Source organism: Gracilinanus agilis, chromosome 2 (genome assembly GCF_016433145.1).
Source record: "Gracilinanus agilis isolate LMUSP501 chromosome 2, AgileGrace, whole genome shotgun sequence".
NCBI lineage: Eukaryota > Metazoa > Chordata > Mammalia > Didelphimorphia > Didelphidae > Gracilinanus > Gracilinanus agilis.
This window is the reverse complement of record NC_058131.1, coordinates 691,347,002-691,371,956: the sequence shown is the minus strand read 5'-3', so window position 1 is coordinate 691,371,956 and position 24,955 is coordinate 691,347,002. Positions and strand designations below refer to the sequence as shown.

Sequence of the window (24,955 nt, the reverse complement as noted above, 5' to 3'; positions counted from 1 at the left end):
CACTTAATCCCAGCTGCCTAGCTCTTACCCTTCTTCTGCCTTAGATAGATAGACAGAGAGAGAGAGAGAGAGAGAGAGAGAGAGAGAGAGAGAGAGAGAGAGAGAGAGAGAAAGANAGAGAGAGAGAGAGAGAGAGAGAGAGAGAGAGAGAGAGAGAGAGAGATGCATACATACATACATAAATGGATACACAGATGATACATGGATAGGTAGATGGACAGATAGATAAATGGATGGATTGATGAACGGATACATAGATGGGTAGGTGGATGGATAGATAGATAGATAGATAGATAGATAGATAGATAGATAGATAGATAGATAGATAGATAGATAGATAGATAGATGGATGGATAGATAGATAAATGGATGGATTGATGAATGGATACATAGAGGGGTGGATGGAGAGAGAGAGAGATGGATTGATGAATAGATGGATACATGGATGGGTGGATGGTAGATAGATAGATAGATGGATAGATATAAAATACTTAGTATTGATTCTAAGATAAGGTATGCTTTAAAAATAAATAAATACTTTTATTAAAACACACTCTACAGTTATGAGTCTTGGAACACCACAACCACTAACAAATCAAAATGGTGGCTAATGGTAAAGGCCAATGGAGAGACACATGGTGGATACAAGCAGGTTGCGGTGTGTTCCTGAGGATGACCTACACTCAAGAAATGGCAGAATTTTTATTATAAAATGAAGGATTGGGAAATGAAGTGGGTTGACCAAATGGTGAGAGTGAAGGATAACAAGCAGCCAGAGTACTCCATTGGAAGGTTTGAAATATAAAAAACAAAAACATAGAGGAAGGCCAACAAGGTGTTAGATGGATCCTCCACCAATGATTAATGGAATAGAATGGACAAGAATGATATGGGCCAAGAAGATATGGATCAATTATGACTTGCACCAGTGGGATGAGTATTCTTGTCAACGAGATCAGGGATGAATTGAAATGGTGAAGCAAAAAGCAACCAATGAGAATTAAAAGAAATATTGAAAGATGTTGAAAGCATCTTAATGATGCTGAGTAGCATTAGAATATGCATATTAACCCCTAGTTCGAAGCTACATGAATTTGCCCTGCTTCCCGCTGATGAGGAGCTCACCTGATTCTATAAATTCTTTTCTGAGTCCTTCCATAAATGTTCGATCAACACGCTGGCAGCCTCTTCTGAGTCTCTCACTGCTCCATGGATACCCGCCTGAAAGACATCAAGGGCTGGGCATGTAGTGGTGGGAATGAGGGTAGCAGATGGCCCACTAGAGTGTTGCCCCGGAGACTAAATATTTCAAAAAAAGAAAATACTTGCATAAGATTTTTATAGTCAGATCCACAAAACAGACTGTCTGGCAGACAGAAATGGCTCTGTTATATAGAAGCCATCTTTTTGTTGGTATTAACTGCAAAATGGGATTCAGATTTTACCTGTTTTTCTCTTTACGGCTTTGAGTCTGGTAATAATAAGGAAGGACACCGTGACCTGCTCTGTTGAAATAAGTCAACGGTAGCAGAAAAACAAACATGCTATTATTGGGTTTTAGGGGGTTTTTTTTTCCAAGTTTTTTTTTTTTTCTAAAAGAGAAACCATCAAATGATAAATCACCTTAACCAGCTGAAGATATTTTCTACAGAAATTCAAATGGTTTCTTTTGCTTATTTATCTGCGGGTTGTGAACTAGATCTTGGGTTATTTGGCGGGGAGGAGGGGAATAGCAAAAGGTAGCTATTTCACTTAAGATTTATTTTCCCTGCTCTTGGCATGAATCCTTTTTCCAAATAAAGTGGAGACATTTTAATAGCTCCATTAATGCCCCTGAGCCGGCCAGCCCCTTCCCAGAGACAATGATTCCGCATGATCACTTGTAAAGGAGAGAAAAACAAATTCACAAAAGCCAAGAAACTTGGCCAAAGATTTTAGCCAATCAAAATGCGCCCGAAGTCTGTAGCCAATTTGTAAGCGAGGCAGCGGCTGCTAAACGTGCAGCCTCCCCCCGGCCATATCCGTCAGATTGTGGGTGGCTTCCCTCAGGCCAATGGAAACCTCGTGGACAGCCGTCCCCTGGATGCAGAAGGTCCCAGTCCAAAACGCCTTCACGTAATGAAGCAAGAGCTCAATAAATGAACCGTCCCTTGAGCTACATGAGCAAATGTGGCATGTTGGCACCCACACAGAATCCTTGTTTCTGGAAGGCTTAATCACAAACCAAATAGTCATTTTCTGGCCTGGACCCGGGGCTCATTAGAGCCACGTAGGACTGGGCTTGTGCAAATCCACTCCATTTTCCATTTGAAGTAGGACATCAGGTTATCCAGCAGCAGAGGCTGGACGCCTTCTGCCAGACTCAGCCTCGCTGCCGTCACAACGATGGAGACGGAAGGGGAGGGGAAGGGGACAGAGATGGGTTCAAATTTTACTCTTAAAATTGAGTGAAGGAGGGGCAGTTAAGGGAGCCGGAGAAAAGAAGACCTGGGTTCAAATTTGATCTCAAATACTTCCCTGGGTAAGTCGCTTGACCCCCACTGCCTAACCCTCGCCACTCTTCTGCCTTGGAACCAAATCTTAGTATCGAGTCCAAGATGGAAGGTGAGAGTCTTGAAGAAAAAAAAAATTAAGATAGTTCAAGAGACAACTAGGTAGCCCAAATGGATAGAGCACCAGGCCTGGAGACGAGTCCTGCGTTCAAATTTGGTCTTGTACACTTCCTAGCTGGGCAAGTCATTTAACCCCAATTGCCTAGCCCTTACCTCTCTTCTGCCTTGGAGCTGATATTTAGTATTGATTCTAAGATGGAAGATAAAGGTGTAAAAAAAACTGAGTAAAAGGCTAACTGAGGCGGCTCACAGAATGAAACAACTGAAAAAGGGGACAATTAGGAGTAAATAATAATGACTGGGGAGGCAGACTCTTCAACGATCACCCCAGTGCAAATATCAATAATATGGAAATAGGTCTTGATCAATGACACATGTAAAACCCACTGAAATTGCGCGCCAGATATGGGAGGGGGTTGGAAGAGGGGAGGAAAAGAACATGCATCATGGAACCAAGGAAAAATTTTCTTAATCAATAAAAAAGTAAAAAAAAAAAATAGCTATTACATGTATAACTCAGTAGAAATGCTTGTCAGCTCTGGGAGGAGAGAGAATAGTGGGGAGTGGAAGAATATAAATCATGTAACCATGGAAAAATATTTTTGAATAATTTTTTTAAAAGGAAAGAAAAAGGGCAGGTGGCTAAGGCCAGAAACAATAGCCAGCATCCACACAGCAAAGCTTTTTAGATTTGTTATCTAATTTTCACAGCCTCCTGGAAGGAAGGTGCTGTTATTATCCCCATTTTACAGAGGAGGAAAGTGAAACTGAGAGTATAGTCATCGTTGCAGCTGGGCACTGAATTTAACTCAAGAATGCAAGAAATAGTGGACAAAATCATCAGTATGATTTTGCAAATAGGCTTCAGTGCTCTTCAAAAAAACACAATATTGTTAATACTGACATGGAAAGGAGAACAGGGCGATGATTTTAAGTGGAATTCAGTAGACAGAGAGCAGAGAGCGGCACGACGAGGGACGGCCTCTTCGTTCTCAGTGAGCCCATTTTCACTCTCGATGGGGATGACGCTCAGATAAAGTAGGGCCGTGACTTCCACATGATGAATGTGGACAAATACACTGTATAATAACACATGACAAACAGATCATATTACCTGCTATCGTGGGGAAGGAGGATGGGAAGGAGAGAACAAGAATCACAAAATGTTTACTGAAAATTATACCACATAATTGGGGGAGGGGGCTATCTAAATAAATAAAGAGAGGATAGCTGGGTGGCTCAGTGGATGGAGAGCCAGGAGCCAGGTCTAGAGAGGGGAGATCCTGGGTTCAAATCTGGTCTCAGCCACTTCCTAGTTGGGTAATCCTGGGCAAGTCACTTGACCCCCACTGCCTAGTCCTTACCACTCTTCTGCCTTGGGATCAGGACACAGATTCTAAGACGGAAGATGAGGGTTTAAGAAATAATAATAATAAAGACAGTGATTTCTTCCCTGGTGTGAACGCTCCTTCCTTCTACTGACAGAGTTCAACCCCTCGATCCCTTAGTAAACAGCCTTTGCCAAATGCTGTGTAAAAATTTAAAAACGATCTGGTGGCGGCCTTGGCATGGTCATCCTCCATCAAGGAAGTGGGCAGGTTGGCCTTCAGACCACGGGATAATAGATTTAGAGTCGGAAGAGAGCTGAGAAGCCATCAAGGAAGGACATCATCCATCGTCTTTCAGGCTGGTCTGCTCTACTGACAAGGCCTCTGAAATGTCCCCATGAGGTGAAAAAGAACTTTTTAACATCAGGGAGAGTGTCTTATTTTTAAGGTATGTGTGGAAGATCTGGCAAATAACAGAACAAAGATATAGAAAGGTGAGGCATTTCCTTTTTAATCAGTCAAAAATGCAAAAGGTTCTGGACAATGTTAAATTCCACACACCATAATGCTATAGAGTTGTACATTAAATATAATTACTATCTATACAGATGCAAAAATATAAAGGTCTATTTCATACAATAAAACCCTCTATAGAAATCAGTTTAAAAATTAAACAGAACCTCTCCACATAAACATATGAGATGTAAGTCCTTTAGGAAGTTCCTTTGAAGGTTTTAACACAAACACTAAACCTAAACATTGTCCATTCTCCTTCCTTCAAAATTATTAAATTCTACATAAAACTAAACAAAAAGTACTAGTACCTTAGTCACTTATACTTACATCATAATGTCCAGGCATCATTTAAATCCTCCATTTTATTCAAGTATGGTAATATAACTCAAATGCTCCATCTACTTAAGTACTATATTAGGGAATATTGAGGAACAGTTCGATTTTTTCATTTGGCAAAATGTTAATTTTGTATTTCTTAAATACCTTTTAAAAATCTATGTTTGCTTGTGTTCACTTTGTTTTTCTGCTAAAAGGCCAAGACCATAATCTATAATAATGTTTGAATGTGGCAAAACTTAGAATGGCAATCCTAATATCACAACACTGGATATCCTCCAAGTCAAGCTAGTTAACAGATGACAAAGTTGTCAGCCCTGCGAACAGAGGCAGAGAAATGGTGTTTCTACAGCTCATCATGGTAGAAATGTTTGTCGTGGAGCTGCCGCCCATAGTCAGTGGCTTCACTGGTAAGAAACAAATCCTTATTTTCCATAATTTCTGCCTCCGAAAGCTTCGAGTCATTATTCAAATCCATTTCTTCTATTAGATGAAGAGCCTTTAAAGCAAAAGATTTTAGGTTTAAAAGTGAGTATTTTAAGATTTTCATGTGATATTTTTAGTCTCCATTAGTCAAAGCTAGTGCTCGACTGCCTATTGCTGAGGTCTAGTATCTAAAGTCTGGCCCAGTGGACCACGGGGGCTGCCTGCTTTTTGCTTCTTTCCTATGCCCTCCAATCCAGGAAATCATAAAAACAAACTGAAAAGAACAATAAATGAGAGCCTAATATTATTGTTTTCTGTATCATCTAAATAAAATGTTGTTAAGTAGGAATTCCGTTGAAGGATTCTAATTTTCTTGGTTACGTGGGTATCACGAATTACATTTGCTGTCTTAATCCTATCAGAGCATCACAGCCAAAATAAACTTCTTCATCAACACAGCTATAACGGAGTTTTATTTTGCTGTTTCTTCCATTATAAATAGCACCACAATGAAGACGGGTGAATTGCTTACCTCTTCTTGTGCAATCCCCTGATTATTGGGCACTACCCAAGACAAAAGTTCCTGAGGATCAAGCCTCCCATCCCCATCTTTGTCGTAATCATTCACGAATCTGTCTTTCTCAACAAGTATCCATTCTGGATCTTCATTTGCAGCTTAATTAGAAAAATAAGCAAAAGTAGTTATAAACAAACAAAAAGCCCCATAGGAATCCCATAAGAAAGGCTTGTTCCCAGGACAAAAAAGAAATGTAGCTCATAGCAAAAGTTAAACCCAATGAAAGCTAGAAGACTACAAGTGGAAAGTCCTGAAAACGGCACTGGATAAGATCCACTTAGCAATTAAAAACCAGCCCATTTTACACCTCCTCCTGCAGAGATCAAAAGAATTATGATTATTGATGTCCATGCAGCTGCCCGAAGAGCTTTCTTCTATGGTGGGTTACCACAAAGTCATACGGGGTGCGTTTCTCTAGGGACTTCCCACCGCTGGCTAGTCAAACAGCCATTCTGGGCATTTTTCTTATTCAGTAATTAGCTAAAGTAGGAAATGGCGGCTGGTTTACATTCATCTGATACCTGACCAGGGCACTAGTGGTTGTTCGCTAAGCAAAGCTCAGGTAAGAGGTGGCTGCTAAAGGAATTCTCATCTCCATTACTACTTTTACAGTATTTTACAGAGCTTTGCCTCTTTGGTGTGTAAATAGAATCAGCTCGAGCCCGTTAATAGTCAAAAATCTACCCATCCTAGGTGTAGAAATGATGTCACTCTAACCTCCCTTAGTGGGGAGGGGAGACGAATTACCCACACGGGACAATAAGTAACAAATCAAGAATAAGGGACTGCCCTTTGGGCAGTCCAAATCAGTGTAGAAACTGCCATTTGTCCATTTGAATTAGAGGTGGACCACAGGAAGTGATGAGAGACACGATCTCTTTAAGTAAGTGAGTGAACTTCCTGTGGGGGCAGTTGCCGTCTCGAACGTGGAGCAGAAGCATCTCCTGAGACCACAGACCGCTTCCACTCTGTATTGTCACGTGGCTAAGTTAGGCTGGCTTCCTTGGCCTAGCTGGGCCTATTCCAAACTCTGCCTATCTGGCTGTTGGGCCTTGTGGCTTACAGCTTCATTTATTTAGCCTTTTAACCTTCTCTCTCCGTCCAGGCCTGGACTAGCCTCTCCCTTTCTCTTTATTCCTACTTTTTACCTACCAGATTGTAAATAAACTCCTCAACTCGATGATGACTTGGGTCTGATTTAATTACAGAATCAACCTGAATTGTTGATTCCTGGCGGCCACACATTCTAATATATATCTATAAATACTTAAATTTTCCCTTTTACATTGGGTAAGGTCTGCTTGCATAAATATTGGATTTTATTTACAGAATATCAACTCTCACTAACCATTTAATTAAAAATAACTCATTATTCTAACAATTTGAACAGATGGAAGAGATTTTGACTCCAGAAAAGGAACCAGGACAAAAGGTAGAATTCCAAAACTAACTACGTATCCTTTTTCCCCTATTTATACTCTCTTCCTTTCCAGGGCTTCTTTCCTCAAACCCATTTTGGCCCCAAATTCCTTCAGGTTACTTACTTGGGTCTCGCCTGTAGTCACCAAGGAATTCTTCTAAACTAACAAACCCATCGCCATTTCTGTCATGTTCTTCTAAAGCCTCTTGAATGACAAATTCCTGGTATTTCCGATGAAGAGAAGACAAGTCACCATGATTTAGTACACACGTATTTCCAACCCAAGACAGACCTTTAGACCTTCATCCTCTGAATCGGTTATTTGTAAAGTAAAATGATAAACACTATTTGTGGCCAGACAGGCAGAGGCTCGGCGTACGAGCCTGAGCTACGGGGAGCAAAGCCTCTCGAGTCTGGATCGGGCTGGCCACTACTCTGCGGGGCGCCCCCACGGCGGGGAGCTGCAGGCTGCCCAAGGCGTTTCGGGGCCAAAAACAGAGGAGGGTCTCTGGGTCAAGCCGAGTAAGAATGGGCCGAGGAGCAGCCCTCACACGTACAGCCTGAGCAAGATCCCGAGACAGTCTTTATTTAAAAAAGAGGAAGAGATAATTCTGGCTCTTTTCACTGATGTAATAAATTGGTTAATAAATAATTAAGGGCAATGACACCTGAATAAGCAGTGCCCACAGTACTGCGGGATCACAGAAAAGCCTCCAACTGTCCAAACTCTCAGGAGCCGTCCGTTCTCTCCGCACCCTCCCCCGTTCTCGAGCTGGAGGCACCCCCACGTGACCCGAGATCCCCCCTCGCCCTCCTCACGGCCGGCCACATCACCGACTCCCACGGCTGCCACTAATGACTTCGCCATCCTTCCTGGTCCTCTTTCTCTCTTCATCCCAGCCCGAAACCTGCTCTCAGTCTGCCTCCGGCCCTCCAATAAAACCAAACGCTCCAACCCCCGACCCCCAGGCCTGCTCCAGCCAAAGACCCTCCCCAAGTCCCGGGAGCCTCTGCTGCCCTGTCCCTGCGGGTGCCGGGCCTGAGGGGGGCTCGGACAGAGGGGCCCCAGATCTCTTCTCTTCACCGCCCTTGTCCAGGCATTTCGAACACAAGAAGGGCCAGAACTTAAATGCCTCTCAGGACTGACCCGGGGAGGTCCCCAGGAAGTGGGAGGAGGATGCTGGGGAGGGTCCGGGCAGGGGGCGCCCCCAGAGCTCCGGAGGAGGCCCCTGAGCAGTGGTGCCCGGGAGGAACAGCCGAGGCCTCCTGTTACACTAACAGGCAGGAGCCTCTCCAGCTTAACCCCCACAAAGGGCCTCCGAACAAAGCCCTGTATCGCCTTTGCCTCGGGGGCCGCGCCGGGCCCTTCCTCGGCATGCTGGACACACCGGCCCTGCGTTGGCCCGAGGAATCAGAGCAGTGCCAATGAGGCCAGAGCCGCCAAGCAGGCCTCGGCTTCCGAGCCGACGCCATCCCTCGGTCCAAGCAGCGATTTCCCCCAAAGGGGCTGATCAACACTAACACAAATGACCTCCTCGTGGGGGCTGAGTAATCACCCCTGTGAGTCAGTGAGCTACAAGGGAGACAGAGCTATAAAACATACTGTGTGAAAAGGGAAGGAGGTGGCTCAGAGCATTGAGAGCCAGGCCTGTAGCGGAGAGGTCCTGGGTTCAAATCTGACCTCAGACGCTTCCTAGCTATGTGACCCTGGGCAAGTCACTTAACCTCCACTGCCTACCCTTACCACTCTTCTGCCTTGGAACCAACACACCGGACTAACTTAAGACAGAAGGTGAGGTCTTAAAAAATATGCTGTGAAAGCAAGGGAAAGAGTTTCTCTAAAGTCTACAGGATGATAATATGTCCCAAAGTTTTGAGAGAGAAAATATTTTCTTTCTTTGATTTTCAAGCAAGGGCACAGAAATTTAAATTTTTGAAAGAACTTAAAAATAAAATTTTTAATGCTTCTACAAGCCTAATCACTTTTTGGTTAGGAACACAAAAATGCATCAAGTTTAGGGCTTATGAAGTGATATTCAATATAAGAAATGTGAAGGCACTAGATGATGAAAAAGAGGGGAAAAATGAGGAATTCAAATGTATTTATTCTGTAAAAACTTGGGGGGGAGGGAGCAGGGAGAGGAAGAAACCTAGAGGAGGAAAACTTTTTCTGGACCTCCAACTCTCTAAATAGTTCTGTTCACTCTCTGAACAACTTCCACATTTAAAAGTTATAAGCCAAGGTATGAAAGAATTTATGGCTCAGACAGACATAGAGAGACAGGAGGTTCTGAGTTCAAATCAGGCCTCAGACACATTTTAGCTGTGTGACCATGGGCAAGTCACTTAAGCCTAACTGCTCTTCTGCCTTGGAATGGATACTTATGACCACCTCTAAGAGAAGGTAAGGGGTTTTTAAGGAGAGAGATTCGGTGTAGTTGTATTTGTCTAATACAAGTTAAAAGATTCAGTCAAATCGGTGCTGCAGCGATCCAGGGAGGCAGTGATGGCCACAGGTGCATTTGGGGGTGGTGATAGTATGTGACCGGGGGCGCTAAGTAATATTTTTTCTGGAAAGGGGGCGGTAGACCAAAAAAGTTTGGGAACCACTGAGTCAAATAATGCCAATGAAAATGTTTCTTCCTTACCGTCATGTAATCGACCTCTTCGGGATGTTCAAAAGCAATAAATTCCACAAGGTTCAGACCAGGATCTGAATCTTTATTGGCTTCTTCAAATCGTTTCTTGTCCTTTAAATGAAGCTTCAAAAAATAAAAGAAAAATGTCCAAAGGCCTGGTTAGATTCCTCACAGTTCACGCATGTCCTTTTTCTTATTAAGATGCAGACACTCATTAAAAGAGAAGCAATAGTCCCCCCGTCACCATTCAAATAGCTGAAGGGGGTACCATCACGTTGCCTTTCAAGCGTGTGTCCCAGGCATGCGATCCCTGACCGCCTCAGACACAGGATAAACAAGGGCGAGGGTTACTCCCCAAGGAGAGTACATGGGGGGGGGGGGGCCTGATGCCTCCCCCTAACTGGCCAGCTGGAGCTCCCCTTCCTCAGGGACCTTGGAGGAGGTTACCTGGAGTCTCTTCCACTGCCCACCCTCCGGGGCTGGGGCACCTCCGCTTCTCCACATCCTCCTCCCTCCCAATATCCCGGGATGCCCCCGAGGCACTGCCAGAAGCCGCTCCTCTACGTGCTGCCCCTGCCCCACTGCACAGCGCCCCGGCTCACCTAACTACACAAGTCAGGGGTCGGCTGGCGCTTACACGGAGCTCTTTTTGACTGAGAACACGGTCTCCTTCCCAGATTGCAGGCAGGTGCCGTACGCAACATTTTAGGCGTGATCCCCCACCCACCCACCCCCTGCAGCCCCACCATGGACAGAGGAGAGGAGACACCGGCCTCCTGCAGTCCACACTCCTGAGGGCTTCATGACATGAAAGAAGACGCGCACCCCGGATCGTGGAGGGCAGGTGGGGAATGGTGTGCCTCAGTCTACACTCGGGCGCCTCCACATCTCCTGCCTGAGGTTAAGCCACGAGCTTTACCAGGTGACTTCGGCAGGCTCCGAGGAGGATGTGTCTGCGGCCATCTCCCGGGCAGCGGGGCTCATCCCTGGAACCCAGACCTCACAGGGCTCTTTCCGCCACGCCTTTGCCTCTCTCTTAGCAAAAGAAGGCAGCCGACCTTCCGGTTGGCATGACGTGTTTCTAACCTCTAACCTTGGCTCCTTGGCCAAGCGTTCCGGGCCCAGCGACAGGCTGGCAGGACCAATTCCGCGCGGGCCCAGGGAGGAAGGGGCGGCCATCGCCTCCCCAGGGGCCCCGAGGCAGGCAGAGGTTCAGTGACTCGCAAAGTCACAGAGCTGGTGCGGGTGAGGCAGAACTGGAACTCGGCTGTCCTGAGTGCAGGCCGTCCTGTCGGTCAGACTCCATCAGCTCCCCTGAGCACCGCGCCGTGCCCACAGGAGCCGCCCGTCTGACTCTGGAGCTCTGCGTGGGCCCCATCAGAAGGCCCTTCGCCTTTCACCGGCCCTCGGCGCCTCTGGCCAGGCCCTTCCCACAAGCGCCACCACCTTCTCCCAAGAATCTTCCTCTCTAGGTTCGAGCTGAACCTGCTCTGCAGGGGCTGCTGGGAGCGCTTCAGTCCTGGGCTTTGGGCCCCCGTCTGTGGGCCCGGAGCATCTGCCGGCTCGGGCCGGGCCTCGTCCACGCCACACGGAGCGTCAACATGGAGACGTGCCAACGAGCGAGACCGTGAGGTGCTCCGCCGAGCCAGACGAGCTCCCAAAGAACAAGCCTCCATTCAAAAGGCCGACGGCTCGGATTCCTTATGAAAGGGCCCTTCCAGTTCCAAGCAAAAGGCCCGTGTTTCAGCATTACTTGGCAAGTTTCAGCTACCAAAGAAAGGATCTCTCTTCAAATGGAAGTTTCAGGAAAATAACGTTTTCTGATTCACATTTGTAGGTTCCTGTCAGGCTTTTTAAAAAAAGAAACTCAAATGGAACATTTCTAAAGCATCCCTTTTGTCTCTTATTTTAAACTTCACAAGAGGAAAACCGGTGTGTGTGTGTGGGGGGGGGTGGAAACCTACATTAGGTAAGACTTTGGGGGGACCATCCTTACAAACAGAAAACAAAAACTTTTAGAAAGAAATATTAACAATTAAGTCTTAACGTCTCTGTTCCTTCTATGTGGTTGGAAGGCCAGGGATAGGGGCATTCAGGGTAGATTAGAACAGCAAAAAAAGAGAGAGAGAGGAGAAGAAATGATGCTTTAAAAGCTCATTTCAGTGCTAACAGCACAAAACAAAATGGCAATTCTCTTTTTATACTGTGATGGGAACTTGCAAAGAACAAAGCTGCCACCTTCTGGTAAACAAAAGATTTTACAAGAAGAAAAAAATACGCCAGTGCCAGAATAAGTTGTGGCTCCTCAAATGTGGGTGAGGCCTGGGCAAGGTTGTGAAGGGGGAGAAAGTGAAGCTGGGGGCAGCTAAGTGACTCAGTGAATACAGAACTTCAGGCCTGAAGTCAGGAGGATCTGGGTTCAAATCTGAATTCATATACTTCCTAGCTGTGTGACCCTGGGCAAGTCATTTAACCCCAACTACCTAGCCTCTTACCCTTCTGTCTTGTTCCTCAGACAGAAAGTCAAGGCCTAAAAAATAAAAGTGAAGTTGGCCTACGGCTGCCTCCACAGGACCAGCCATACCAGATGAGCCCCAAACTTTCATTTCTCCTCTTAGAATGGCTCTGCAGGGCAGTTCTTCACAAAATAAATAAACCAAGAATGCCATTCCTGGCGTTTCACACGACCTCATAACCAAGGGTCAATGCTCTTACACCTGTCAACAATTCCCTTCTACCTGGCAACCTATTAAAAGCAAAAATCAATGAATGAGATATCTGAATTTTACCCAGGCACTCAATCATCCTCGAGGATCAATACGGTTTTATTTGAGGTTATGAAACTTCTTCAGTCTGCAACTTTTAACTTTACTTGAACTGATTTTTTTCCAAGACGCTTTATAAAAAACAGAAAACACCCCACTTTTGATTTCATCTTTACATCATTCACTTGCAGGTGATTTAACATCTCATTTTAATTTAGGATTAAAATTCCTGGCAAAAGTGAACAAAAATCCTGTCTTACCATACTAAGGAAAGTCCAGGAAATGCTATGGTTTGGGGAGGAATCTGAAGTGAATAAAATACAGGAAAGAAATATTCTTAAGAAGAGATCTCAGGGCAGCTGGGTGGCTCAGTAGATAGTGCCAGGCCTGAAGTCAGGAGGATCTGGGTTCAAATGTGACCTGACACTCCCTAGCTGTGTGACCCTAGATGAGTCACTTAACCCCATTTGCCTCATCCTTGCCATTCTGTCTTGGAGTTGTTATTAGGACAGAAGGTAAGGATTAAAAAAATAAAATGGCGATCTCAAGAGGTCAGGGCTAAGTTTAGGGATCACACCAAATGAGGATCGATGAAAGAATCTGGGGTGCACAGAGCCTGGAGAAGACTTACGGGGAACAGGACAGATTTCAGACCGGTGTAAGGAAAGACTTGCTAACCTAACCATTAGGGCTCCCCCCAAGTGCAAAGAGCTGCCTCGGGGGACGCGGGGTCACTAGAGGGCTCCAGGCAAAGCCTTGTCAGAGATGCTCCAGTGCAGCTTAGTCTAGATATTCTCTGAAAGGCGATCGCATTCTGAGAGTCTCTGAAGGCAACCAAGCAGTCAATCAACAACCAGGCAGCACAATGGATAAAGTGCTGGACCTGCAGTCAGTTAGACTCGAGTTCAAATTCAGCCTCAAACACTGACTAGCTGTGTGACCCTGAAGAAGTCACTTAACATTTGCCTCCGTTTCCTTATTTGTGAAATGGGGATAATATAGCTCCCATGGTTGTGTGAGATCAAAGGAGATCATATTTGTATAGTACTCAGCATGGAGTAAGCACCATACTGTGATGACAGAAACCACTCCCTAAGTTTGTCCTACCCCGTACCCCACTTCTGCATGCATACGTTGCGGGATGTAGGGGGCACAGAGGATAGAAGGTGGGGAGCGGAGCTCGCTCTCTCTCGAGGGCTTTGAGGGCTAAGTGGCTTGGCGGGCTTCAGATTTCAGCTAAGGGTGTTTTTCTAGATAGGTGAGATTTTCTGTCCCCTTTTTACATTTCCTTTTCCCTCTATATCTCCATTTTTTTAATTAAAATGACATTGTTGAGAGCTACTGACAGACTCCTGACTTGGGTTGATTTTATAACGGCGACCACAATATTTTATCAATATTACATTTAATAATTTTACTTTCATGTATGACAATACAAGTCTTAGTGACTACTTGGCGTCCTAGTCAAGAATCAAATATTACACACTGACAGTGAACCAGGATATCGTACACTGGCAGATAACCAGGTGAGACAATGCCTGTCCTCGGGGAGCTGCCAGCCTGACTCGGGTCACAGATGAACCATTAGAGAAGAATTAGATGCTAAATTGTAGGGGACGAAGAAGCGGCAGAGCATTAGGAGGAAAGGCCCTGGATGTACGGAGTCCTCCTTTAGGGCCCTTGGGGCAAGTCCCAGAACAAGTTCAAGCCCGAGTGTCTTCATCCACGTGTGAAGCAGTGGACCTGGCACCCCCCAGCACCCCCCAGGACATCTTTTGGGCCATCATTCTCTAACTCCTACAACTCTCGAAAGGGAAAGAAATGGCACAATGAGACTATGGTAAAGAGAGAAATGCCAACTCCTTTTATGAATAAAGGTACCTTTTCAGCAGGCAGAGAAGGGTTAGAGCACAGATTGGACTTGAAGCAGGAAGACTCAAGTTCAAGTCTTGTCTCTGAATCTTACTAAGTGGACGAGTCACTGAAGAGAGGTTCAGTCTGCCTCAGTTTCCTCAATTGTAAGATGGGGACAATAACAATACTTGCCTCACGAGGCTGTTGTAGTAAGGACCAAGTGAGATAACACAGAGTGCTGGGCCCAGTATAAAGAGCTAGACAGAAAAGATGAGCTATTTTTCCTTCCAAACCCAGAGACTATTTCTTCTCAAATGTTAAATGGAGTGATTTTTTTTTTTCTCAAAATGCTGATCTTAAGTTCTACACACTTAATAAAATGTTACTTTGAAATGATTTTGGTTCTAGATTTTTATCTGATTTTTCTGCTCCAGGATCCATCAACCTCATAGAATGTCACAACAGGAGGCTGGCCCAGAGACAAAAGTGAACATTTTCTGACTCTAACAAGCACCTTCGTAGGGCTGGGGTACCCTAGTTGGGACAGAAATGACCAAGATGTCCTATTTTTTGTTTTTGGAAAAGGCTGTAGTTTTACTGATGTTTTTCCACATCAATTCTTTATTCATAAGGGTGGGGAAGGCAGAACTGGACCAACTCAGATGTTCCTGTCATGAACACAATCCATTTCAGCTTCTTTGCCCACCTCTGTTGGTAAAATCTCCTGGTGATTAGTAAAGAGTGACATGCCTTTAACTTCTTAATCAGAGGCCATAGCAGAGAGTGCTGGCCTCGGGGGCCCCCAAGATAAGCTGGCCTGACAACAGCGGAAGGCATGACAGCAGGCTCCGGGAAGAAAGAAAAAAAAGCTTTTTATAAGAGATTCACCTGCAGCTTTTCCAAAGTAAAAAATATGAGCTCTGGAGTTAAGCTGTCTAGTTCAGAACTGAGAATTAAGGGCAAGCCTAAAAGTATATGTGTCATCGTTTTAAAGAAACTCTTCTGGAAGTACTGAATTCATTTCCACAGCTCCTTAGGGACAGCAATGTATACTTTTATAATGGCCCCACTGGATAGAAATCGGACCACGCTGAGCATCAGGAAAAACCTCTTCACTCTCAGGGCTATCAGAAAATGGAGCGGCTGCCTTGGCCTTGCTCTCCTGGAGGCTTTCTGGTAGATGCTGAATGACTGCTTGTGAAAAGACCATCCAGACCATATTGGAGCAGAGCCTCAGAGTCCTTTCCAACTTTAAGAAGAGGTTAGGCCCCTAAAGCCCCCCCAAAAGTCCCTTCATCAATAGCAGCCTCAGTTTCCTCATATATAAAATAAGGACAATACCTCCACTACTTGAATCACAAAAGAGCCATCAGTAATGTTCAGAATGCTGTGGAAATGTGAGGGCTTGTTATTACAGCAGATTACTATGATAGATAGCAGACAAATGGCCAATTTTTTGTAATCATCAAATGTAAGCAAAATAACTCATAAAATGGATTTTTATTTTACTAATAAGTGTGTGCCTTATTCTAAATCTGAGGTGAGGTCTCTCTGATCTGTTTTCTTAAAAAATTCTTTCAATTAAAATGAAATAATTTACCAACAAAACTACTGAATACTATTCTTGGCCAATGTCTCTTCACTGAGGAAGTTATTACCAAAGAAACTACACAGAAAAGAGAGCAATAGCAGATTGTTATGTTATATTAGGAGGCAGGCAGTGTGATATAAAGGAGGCAGAAAATCGGGTCTGTGTTATCTCTGAAACTGACCCCTGGGGGAGTGACCTTCAGCAAGTCTCTTCCCTGCTGAGCCTCAGTTTCCTCACCTATAAAATAAATAAAAGATTGAGTTCTATCTTGCCTTTGATGCTCTGATCAGCTCCATGAGAAGGTAAGTGAAGGGTAAGGGCTACATCCAAAAGCCTAATCCCACAATCCTCTGCCAACCCCTGGGGTGACTGTGAGGAAAGCTCAGAGAAAGGGAAATATGGCTTAAGGAAGACCAGGACACTGCCTGCAGGGAGGTATGGTGTAGGCCCACCATTCCTTGAATAATCTACACTGACCACTAAATTTGGTCTCCTTCAGAGAGTTTTCTGTCATTTCTCCAGGTGATCTGCCATCATAAATCCCTCTAGTTTTATAAGCAATCCACCTGACTTGGCCATTTTCTTTCAACCCTTCTTTGTCAACATATTGCTGGCTGAATTCATGTGGACATTACCATGAAAAGCATTTGGTTTCCACTCTTGGATCCTACTGCTCATAGGTCCCATTCCTGAGCCACTCTCCTTTATGTGGGCAAATGCCAAAGATCTGGACTTGTAATCAAACAGTGATATGCCTGCTTGTTCCCAGAGTGTTCTTGTGGGTTTCTGTCTTGTCTGTCAGGGACTCTGAGTAAGTTTGGAATTCTTTTCCTCATTTTTGGAGAGGACACATTCGATCTTCCTCTAACTTCCTTAGGGGGATGGGCTCTGTGTTTTGTTCCTATTTTGTTGGTCACTTTACAAATCTGTTCAAATCTGTTCCACCTATTGAATGCCAAGCAAGTCACTACTTGGCAAAGAACTCAAATGATAAAGAAGACTGGAACCAGGCTGTTATCACAGATCAAATTAGCTACACTCACCAAAACATAACAGTGATCAATAAAAACTCAGGAATAGACACAAGTACATTGGACCCAGCTCAAGACTCAACTGCTTAAGAAAACCAGTTCTTAAATTTTCTGTGTGAAATCAGGAATATTCCCCTGCTCCAAGTGCTACTTCTCTGTTTTGCATATTTTTTCTGTATCTATTCCCCACTCCCATGAAACATTAGCCCCTAGAGCAGGGGTCAGCAACGTATGGCTCTTTCTGCAGGAGCCATAAAGTCCATTTTTTTTCAGGCGCCGTTACAGGAGTGCATTGTGAGCACTGTACGGCTCTCACGAAATTACACTTTAAAAAATGTGGCGTTTATGGCTCTCACAGCCAAAAAGGTTGCTGACCCCTGCCCTAGGGGTTAGGAATTTCTCTTTTTTCCTCCTGTCTCAAGCACCTAGTATACCATCCCTCATATAGAGTAAACTTGTAACCAATTTATCTTGGAGGAAAAAAAGAAAGAAAGATTAGGACAGCAGCCAGTCCTTGCTAGCCGGACAGCAAGGATGCTACTTCAGGAGGGGCTGGGAAAGTAAGAGAACCAGATGGCCAAACCAAAAAACGGGGCAGAAGCCCAATAACTTCTCACCCCACCCAGGATTATAATCAAAGAACAACAACAATATATTCTAACTTCTCTTTTGACCATTTTTCATCCTCTTAAGAGAGTGGGGAAGAAGGAAAGGAGATGGGACAGGCAAATACAACATTTGGTCATCTGGATGAGCTCCATCCCTCATCACTAGCCAGCACATAGAGCACCCTAAAGAGCCTCCGATCGGTCAACATGGTTTGAAATCCTAATAAAACTAAAACAAACCCTTTAAGAAACCTTTTTTTTCTGAATTTTAATAAGTATTACAATAAAACCTGGTCGCAAAAGTTGACAAAGTTACAGAATAAAAATATAAGATTTAAAAGGGCTCCCTTTTTTGGGACTGCCTTCCATATGACTAATGCTCTTAAAATATACTGTACTGGGGGCAGCTGGGTAGCTCAGTGGATTGAGAGCCAGGCCTAGAGACAGGAGGTCCTAGGTTCAAATCTGACCTCAGACACTTCCCAGCTGTGTGACCCTGGGCAAGTCACTTGACCCCCATTGCCTACCCTTACCAATCTTCTACCTATAAGTCAATACACAGAAGTTAAGGGTTTAAAATTTAAAAAAAAAATATATATATATATATACTGTACTGTGAATACAGTAGTGGGTTACTTTTTTTTTTCATTTTAAAATGTCTTCTTAAAAAAAGAATTGTGAAAAATGATCTTTGTAACCAGAGGCTTTGAACCTTGCCATGTAAAAAAAAAACACAGAATTTTAAAGTTACTGAATCCTAAGTAAAGACCCTTCCCTGAGTTTTCCAGGACTGCTTGGTAAAAAGTATGAATTTTTATAAACTATATGGGGGGTGGAGGAGTAGGGACCTGACTATCCATTTAAGTTCCCTTAAAGAAGCAACACAAACCATAATATGTGAAAAGAAGTTAATTGCTTTAAATAATGAGAACCTAACTAACTAATTGAATTAAGAAAACAAAGTCAAAAGTTCCTTGGGGGAAGAAGGGGGTTAGGTTTTGATGTATGTATCTTCAAAAGAGTAGTTGGTCACAGTCTCTTCAGTAACTTATTTTCATTTGGTGTTTAGTGAACACTAACAAAAACAGTATTTATAAAAATAAAAATAATCTATCTTTTTTAAAAAGAATATGGGAGGCCAGATGATCCAACTGGGAAATAAATACAAAGAATTCTGGCACAACTCATAGTACACATCCTGAAGTCTGACTAGAGAAAAGAGGAGCTATCAAAGAAGTCACTGAGGCGTAACAAAGCGGCGCCTGGAGAACAAGGCAATCCAGGAAATGGCCCAAACCCAGCCACTTGTGGTCCTTCAGGCAAGATGGGAAAGTGCCAGGAGATGATCAGAGGACTGAAGAACCTTACCTGCCTAAAAGATTCCTCCTCCGCATCATCCAAAACCGTATTTTCATCGAAGTCAATCACGCGGTCATACATCTGAATGTTGTACTCGTCCCACGTCACCACATCATCTCTGTTTTTGTCATATTCAACAAACTGCTGCTTGGCCTCCTGCATGGCATAGTGTTTGAAGGACATCTGGATCCATGTGCTGAGTTCATCTAGGGGGATTGACCACAACAAAAAGAATGGGTCATTTTCATTCTGAATGGTTCAAAAGAACTTTTTATATTTGAAAAAATGATGAACTACTGTAACCCTTTCCCAAACTGCTGTCAAGTAATACAAACAAAACTAGAGCTCCTGAAAAAATAAATTTTAAAGACTTTTCAACTTCAGCATACAAAAAAGCTGTGATACAATACTTCGATTGGAAATTCAGAGAATTTGCATCTTCACAGTTAAGTTACACTTGAATTATTTCCTTAAAACAATAAGAGAAAATTAATCTTTGGTCAATAGACAACTTGGCTTTTTTCTAAAGAGGCAAAAGCATTAAAAAATGTTTAGGGGATTTTAAGTGGAGCAGAGAGAGAGAGAAAGAGACCGAGAGAACGAGAGAAAGAGAGAGAGGAAAGAGAATAAGAGAGAGGGAAGGAGGAAGGGAGGGAGAGAGGAAGAGAGAGGGAGAGAAAGAAAGAGGGAGAGAGGGAGGAAAGAGAATGAGAAAGAGGAGAGAGAGGAAGAAAGAGAGAGAGGGAAGGAGGAAGGGAGGGAGAGAGGCTGAGAGAGAGAGAAGAAAGAGGGAGAGAGAGAGAGAAAGAGAGAGACAGAGACAGAGAGAGAAAGAAAGAGAGACAGAGAGAGAGAGAGAGAGAGAGAGAGAGAGACAGAGAGACAGAGAGACAGAGAGACAGAGAGAGACAGAGACAGAGAGAAAGAGAGAAAGAGAGTTTTGAAGAGTGAAAGGGGAGAGTGGATTAAGTTGATTAAGCATGATTCCTTAAAACTGTCCAAAACAGCTAAATGCTGCCTCTACACTATTTCTATGTATCCAAAAGATTATAAATAAAATAACTAAAACACATGCACTCTCCCCAAATTGTTCCTGCAGCAATGACTCTAATGGGAGTGCTAGTAGGGGATTAAGGGAGAACTGTAGGGAGGAAGCATGTCAGATTAGAGTTGACTCTGTTCTTAACTCCAAGGAAGGCAGTTTATTAAAGAGAAAATGGGGAAGAATGAGGCCAATCCTGTGAAACACATTCCTGCCATCACAGACTCTGAGGGGCAACTCATTCACTCTCAAAATTTTTGGTGATGTTTCTCATAGGAACTGTTCTTCAGTTATTGAGGAGGAAAAGGACCATTACTTTCAGTCAGGAAACCATCAGAATCCACATCGATTCTCTTAATGATCGCTCTCAGTCTCTTCTGCTGCTCTTCTGGGGTGAGTTTCTCATATTCATCTGCTTCTGCCTTTGGGAGGAAAGAGACAAAAAAATGAGTGACACGGGTCAGAAATCATTTTTGGTGGGACCAAAATTTGGATATGAACTTGCAAAGTGCCGTGTCTGGGTCTCAGAAATAGCTTACCACTGCCTGCTGGTTTCACCAGTCAAGGCAAAGAACAAGTCTGACAAAATTTAAGAGGAGGGTCACACACACTGTCAGCATGACATGGTGATAAAAGCATCAGTCTTAAAAGAGTCAGAAAATATGACGTTCAAGGTCTGGCCCTGAAATTTAATATCTCTATGATCACAGGCAAGTTCATTTCTCCAAATCATACTCCTCCTAAGCTTTAAAATGGGGATAATAATATCCTTGTACTATCTATTCCACAAAGTTTTTGAGGAAACCAAGATCATAGAGCTGGGTTGGACCTTGAGAGGTAATACAGTCCAATCCACTTGTGTTACAACTGTGTAAAGCTGAGTTCTGGAGATATTTAAGTGACTACCTAAGGTCACACACTGCAGAGCTGGGGCTTACCCTCAGATCCTCTGACTACAAACCCCTAAGAGGTACATACAATGCAGAGCTGTGTGAAGATACAGAGCAAGGAGCCTTCACATGGTCAATAACCTCTGGCCTGGGATCCAAGATGACAGAAAACTTAATCATAGAGGGAGCTTTCTCAAGAGTCTCCTCCTCCTTCAATCCTCAAGCCTGCAGAACAGACCGTTCTGTGAAACTTTTCTGAGAAAGTTTCTGTGTGAAGAGAAGAAACCCCAGACTCAAAGACCCCAGACCTGAATCCTATTCCCAGCCCTGCCAAAGGCTTCTCATGGGACTTTGGGCAAATGATATCTTCTTTTTGGGCTTCAGTAGGTCTTTGACTTCTGGGGATCTCAATTCTTTATCCATAGAATTAGCCTCAGGATTTGAGCATAGTGGGCGAACTCAGGGGCCACAGGCACCCTAATGAGAACCAGATTAAAGTGAAAATTGGGAAATATGGAAAAAAAAGATATTTTAACAATATATTAATTTGTGGTTGTCCAAGTCCACATACAACTGTTGCTATTTGCTGAGTGAAAAGTCAAGATGCCAACATGAGTCCTTCTTTCCGTGTTTCCTGGTGATTACACTCGGGCAAGGCTGGAATTCAGAGCTCGAAAGGGTTGAGGGGTCCCTAATTCATCTAGAGAAGGGAACCTGACTAGATCCCAGGACTCCAGACCTGAAGGGGGAAGAGGAGCCAGGACATCCTCCAGTTTAAAGGGAAACTGTGCCCTCTGCATCCCCTTCTGCTCAGGCCCCTGAGATCTCTCTAACCTCCAATTTCCCCACTAGCCAAAGGGTGTGGGCACACACCACCATCCTGGCACTGAACCTGCTGATGCAGTGACCTCGGTTTGGAAGGGTCCAGTTCTGCCACTTAGTTACTGCATTTGGCTTCTTCCACCTAAAATAACCTGGAATAATCTCTGGGGCCTCAGCCACTTGGGTCCATTAGAAGGGAAGCTCACTGCCTACCTATAGAATTGTCTCCTTCCTGCTACTAAGGAGTGCAGAGGGAGTTCAAATCAGAATTCAGAGAATTACTAGCTGTGCGCCTGAGGGTCTGCCTCAGTTTCCCGGGAGTAAAATGGGGACGCTAACAGGCCCTCCAGCCAAGGCTGCGGTGCGTGTTCAAGGAGGTAATTAGTGCTGGGCAAACCTTAGGCCTGGATAAGAGGTAAACTAGGGACGCCCCCGCACGTGGCACATAGTAGACACTTCGCGAGCGCCCGTGGGCGATGGGAGGAGGGAAGAGGTAGAAGGGAGGGTAGAAGGATCCAGTATCCCATCACCACCACCATCCTCCCCCAGCCTCCGGGAGGGCGCTCGGCTGGGGAGCCGGCCCCGCCTCCGTCTCTTACCTGGCCGCCCAGCAGCGCCTCGCGGTCGTACTCGGTGCGGTGCTCGCCCTCCGGGTAGTGAGGGTCGTCAGGATCGCCCGCGCCCCGCGCCGCCACCGCACCCGTACCCAGCAGCAACAGCAGCACTAGTAGCAGCGGCCGCCCTGGACCCGGCCTCAGTCGCATCGCGCCCGCCGCCTGCGCCCAGCGGAGGCTTCCCGGGAAACGTGAGGCCTCGAGGCCCGAGAGGGGCGCGGGAAGAGGCCCTGCCGGGACCACTCTTCTTCCGCCGTCGCAGCCGCCGCTCCACCACCTCCTCCGGCCTTCCCTCCCTCCCTTGTTAGCTGGGCTTCGGGGACGGCAACCACTGCCTCCGCGCTTACTAGGCGCCTTAGAGAGAGGAGGGGCCAGAGCCAGCTGCTGATTGGTTCGAGACTCGGGGATGACGCGAGACACAGAAAATATCTAGCTGCTGATTGGGCTGCGTCTGGGGAATGCGGTTGAGAGGAAGGGCTGATCCTCTGATTGGTTTATGACTGTGGAGTTGGGGACTGAGGGGCCGGGCCTAGCGCTGATTGGGTCCGCGGTTCTAGGCAAGGACCCGGACCGACAGTTTATTGGGCTTCCGACATGAGGCTGGAGACCAGTCAAGATCTTGATTGGGCTATGGCTAGGCTGGGGCAGGATCAAGACGCTGATTGGTCCAGGCCTCTGTAGTGGGCGGTGGGAGGAGGAGAAGGCGGAGCTCTCTGAGGCCGGGGCTGGGAGACGAGGCTGGGTGGGAGATGCTGTAGGAGATGCTGTTGGAGATGCTGTGGGAGGAGAGATGGCTAGGAGTGGGGGAAGGAGGGCAGGTAGGCAGACCGCCCTAGAGATGCTTGAACGCCCTCACGACGAGCCGCCTCCGCCTCTTCACAGGCTTCGGGGGTGCATGGGGCCTCGGAACCGCCCCCCCCCGCCCGAGCACAGATGGGAAAACTTTGGCTAGGCCCAGGGAGACGGAGCGCTTAGTTAGTCCGGAGCCCTATACTTCGCAGGCGCATAATACTTGCTCGTACCCTTCCCCTCCCCCACCCTGCAGCTTTGGGCACGTCAGTTTCTCCCAGTGCCCTTCCCTCTTCTCCTCTCTAAGAGCCGTCCCAAATTGGGATCTACCTGGTGAGATTTCTTTCCCCAGTGCGGGTGGGCACCTTCGCTTAGCCTTAGTGCTGCCCTGGCTGGGGCGTTCAACTCCAATGGGCCTTGGGCGGGGTGGGGTTGGGTTGGTGGTTAGAGGGCGCCCAGCAGCCACATTTCAACATTGCCCGGATTCTATTACATTTTATTTATTTTAATGGTTATAGTCAAATATTTATAATTTTTATTCATTTTTACTTATAATTATTAAAATTAAATACTAAATATTTCGAGTTAAATGTTAACTTTTTCCCAGTTATCTTTTTTTTCTCAAACCCTTACCTTCCATCTTAGAATCAATACTGTGTATTGGTACCAAGGCAGAAGAGTGGTAAGGGTTAGGCAATGGGGGTTAAGTGACTTGCCCAGGGTCACACAACTAGGACTTGTCTGAGTTCAGTTCCTTTAAATCTGATTTGGGGGCACTTTAGCAGAGTGCACTGTAAATTAAGCATCTTTGCCCAGTCACATCATGTGTCAGAGGCAGGACTAGAACCCAGGACTAAGGTCTGTTTTCTCTCCATTCTGGCACTCTTGTCTCCTTTGTCTCTAGAATAATAATAGTGATAATAACTCACTTTTTGGATAAAGTTTTCAAAATTCATCACAAAACGACCCTGTCCTATATTATTACCATTTTATGACTGGGTAAACTGAAGCACCAAACACACAGGACCAATTTGTCCAGGGCCAAACAGCAAGGATGACTTAACAAGATACAATTAGGATTTAATGCCCATCAAGAAAGACTCATAGAGGCAGCTAGGTGCTTCAGTGAATTGAGAGCCAGGCCTAGAATCAGGAAGAGCTGGGTTCACATCTCACCTCAGACACTTCCCAGCTGTGTAACCTTGGGCAGGTCACTTAATCCCAGCTGCTCAGCCCTGGCCAATCTTGTGCTTTAGAATTAACACTAAGGCAGAGAAGATAAGCATCAAAACAAAACAAAAAACACATAATTATAGAATTTAGGGCAGGAAGGACCATTGACATTCTCTAGGAGAAAACTGAGAACAAGAAGACTAAGTGATTTGCTTACTCAACAGTTCTCTGACTAGCAAGTACCAGCATTAGGATTTGAATTTAAGTTTTAGAGATGGCAGCACAACAGGCAGGAGTCTCGCCATTAGATCAAGAGGACCTTGCTTCAAGTCGTCCATCTGACACATACCAGTTGGGCGACTGAGCAAGCCTATTGAATTCTCAAGACCACAGACAACTCTCTAAAATGATGATTTTTTAAAAAATGTTTTCATTAATATCTTCTGGTTTTTTATATCATCATAGTTTCCCCCAGTGGCCTTCTCTGTCCTCCTCCCTGAGAACCATCTCATATTTTTAATAGTATTTTTTCAAAAGAAAAGAAAAAAAAAATCAGCACAACA

At 45.0% G+C, this 24,955-nt stretch overlaps 1 protein-coding gene across 1 annotated transcript; it reads right to left on the bottom strand.

The window, feature by feature from the left end:
- Window positions 1–4,443: 4,443 nt before the first annotated feature.
- Window positions 4,444–22,580, bottom strand: RCN2 (reticulocalbin 2). The gene is made up of 7 exons (XM_044662910.1): window positions 22,416–22,580; window positions 20,421–20,526; window positions 19,072–19,268; window positions 9,864–9,977; window positions 7,340–7,436; window positions 5,751–5,893; window positions 4,444–5,291 (listed from the first exon to the last, which is right to left on the bottom strand). Exons 1-7 carry the CDS (start codon window positions 22,578–22,580, stop codon window positions 5,139–5,141), a joined length of 975 nt encoding a protein of 324 aa, XP_044518845.1. The 3' UTR covers window positions 4,444–5,138.
- Window positions 22,581–24,955: the final 2,375 nt, after the last annotated feature.

Bases quoted from the DNA above. Each gene is read 5' to 3' on its own strand.
- RCN2 (XM_044662910.1), bottom strand. From the start codon at position 22,580: ATGCGACTGAGGCCGGGTCCAGGGCGGCCGCTGCTACTAGTGCTGCTG. The intron at 9,978-19,071 runs GTAAGGTTCTTC...TATTTTTTGAAG, and splicing joins AGGAGGAATCTTTTAGGCAG to CTTCATTTAAAGGACAAGAA. The intron at 5,292-5,750 runs GTAAGCAATTCA...TTTGCTTTAAAG, and splicing joins AGGGGATTGCACAAGAAGAG to GCTCTTCATCTAATAGAAGA.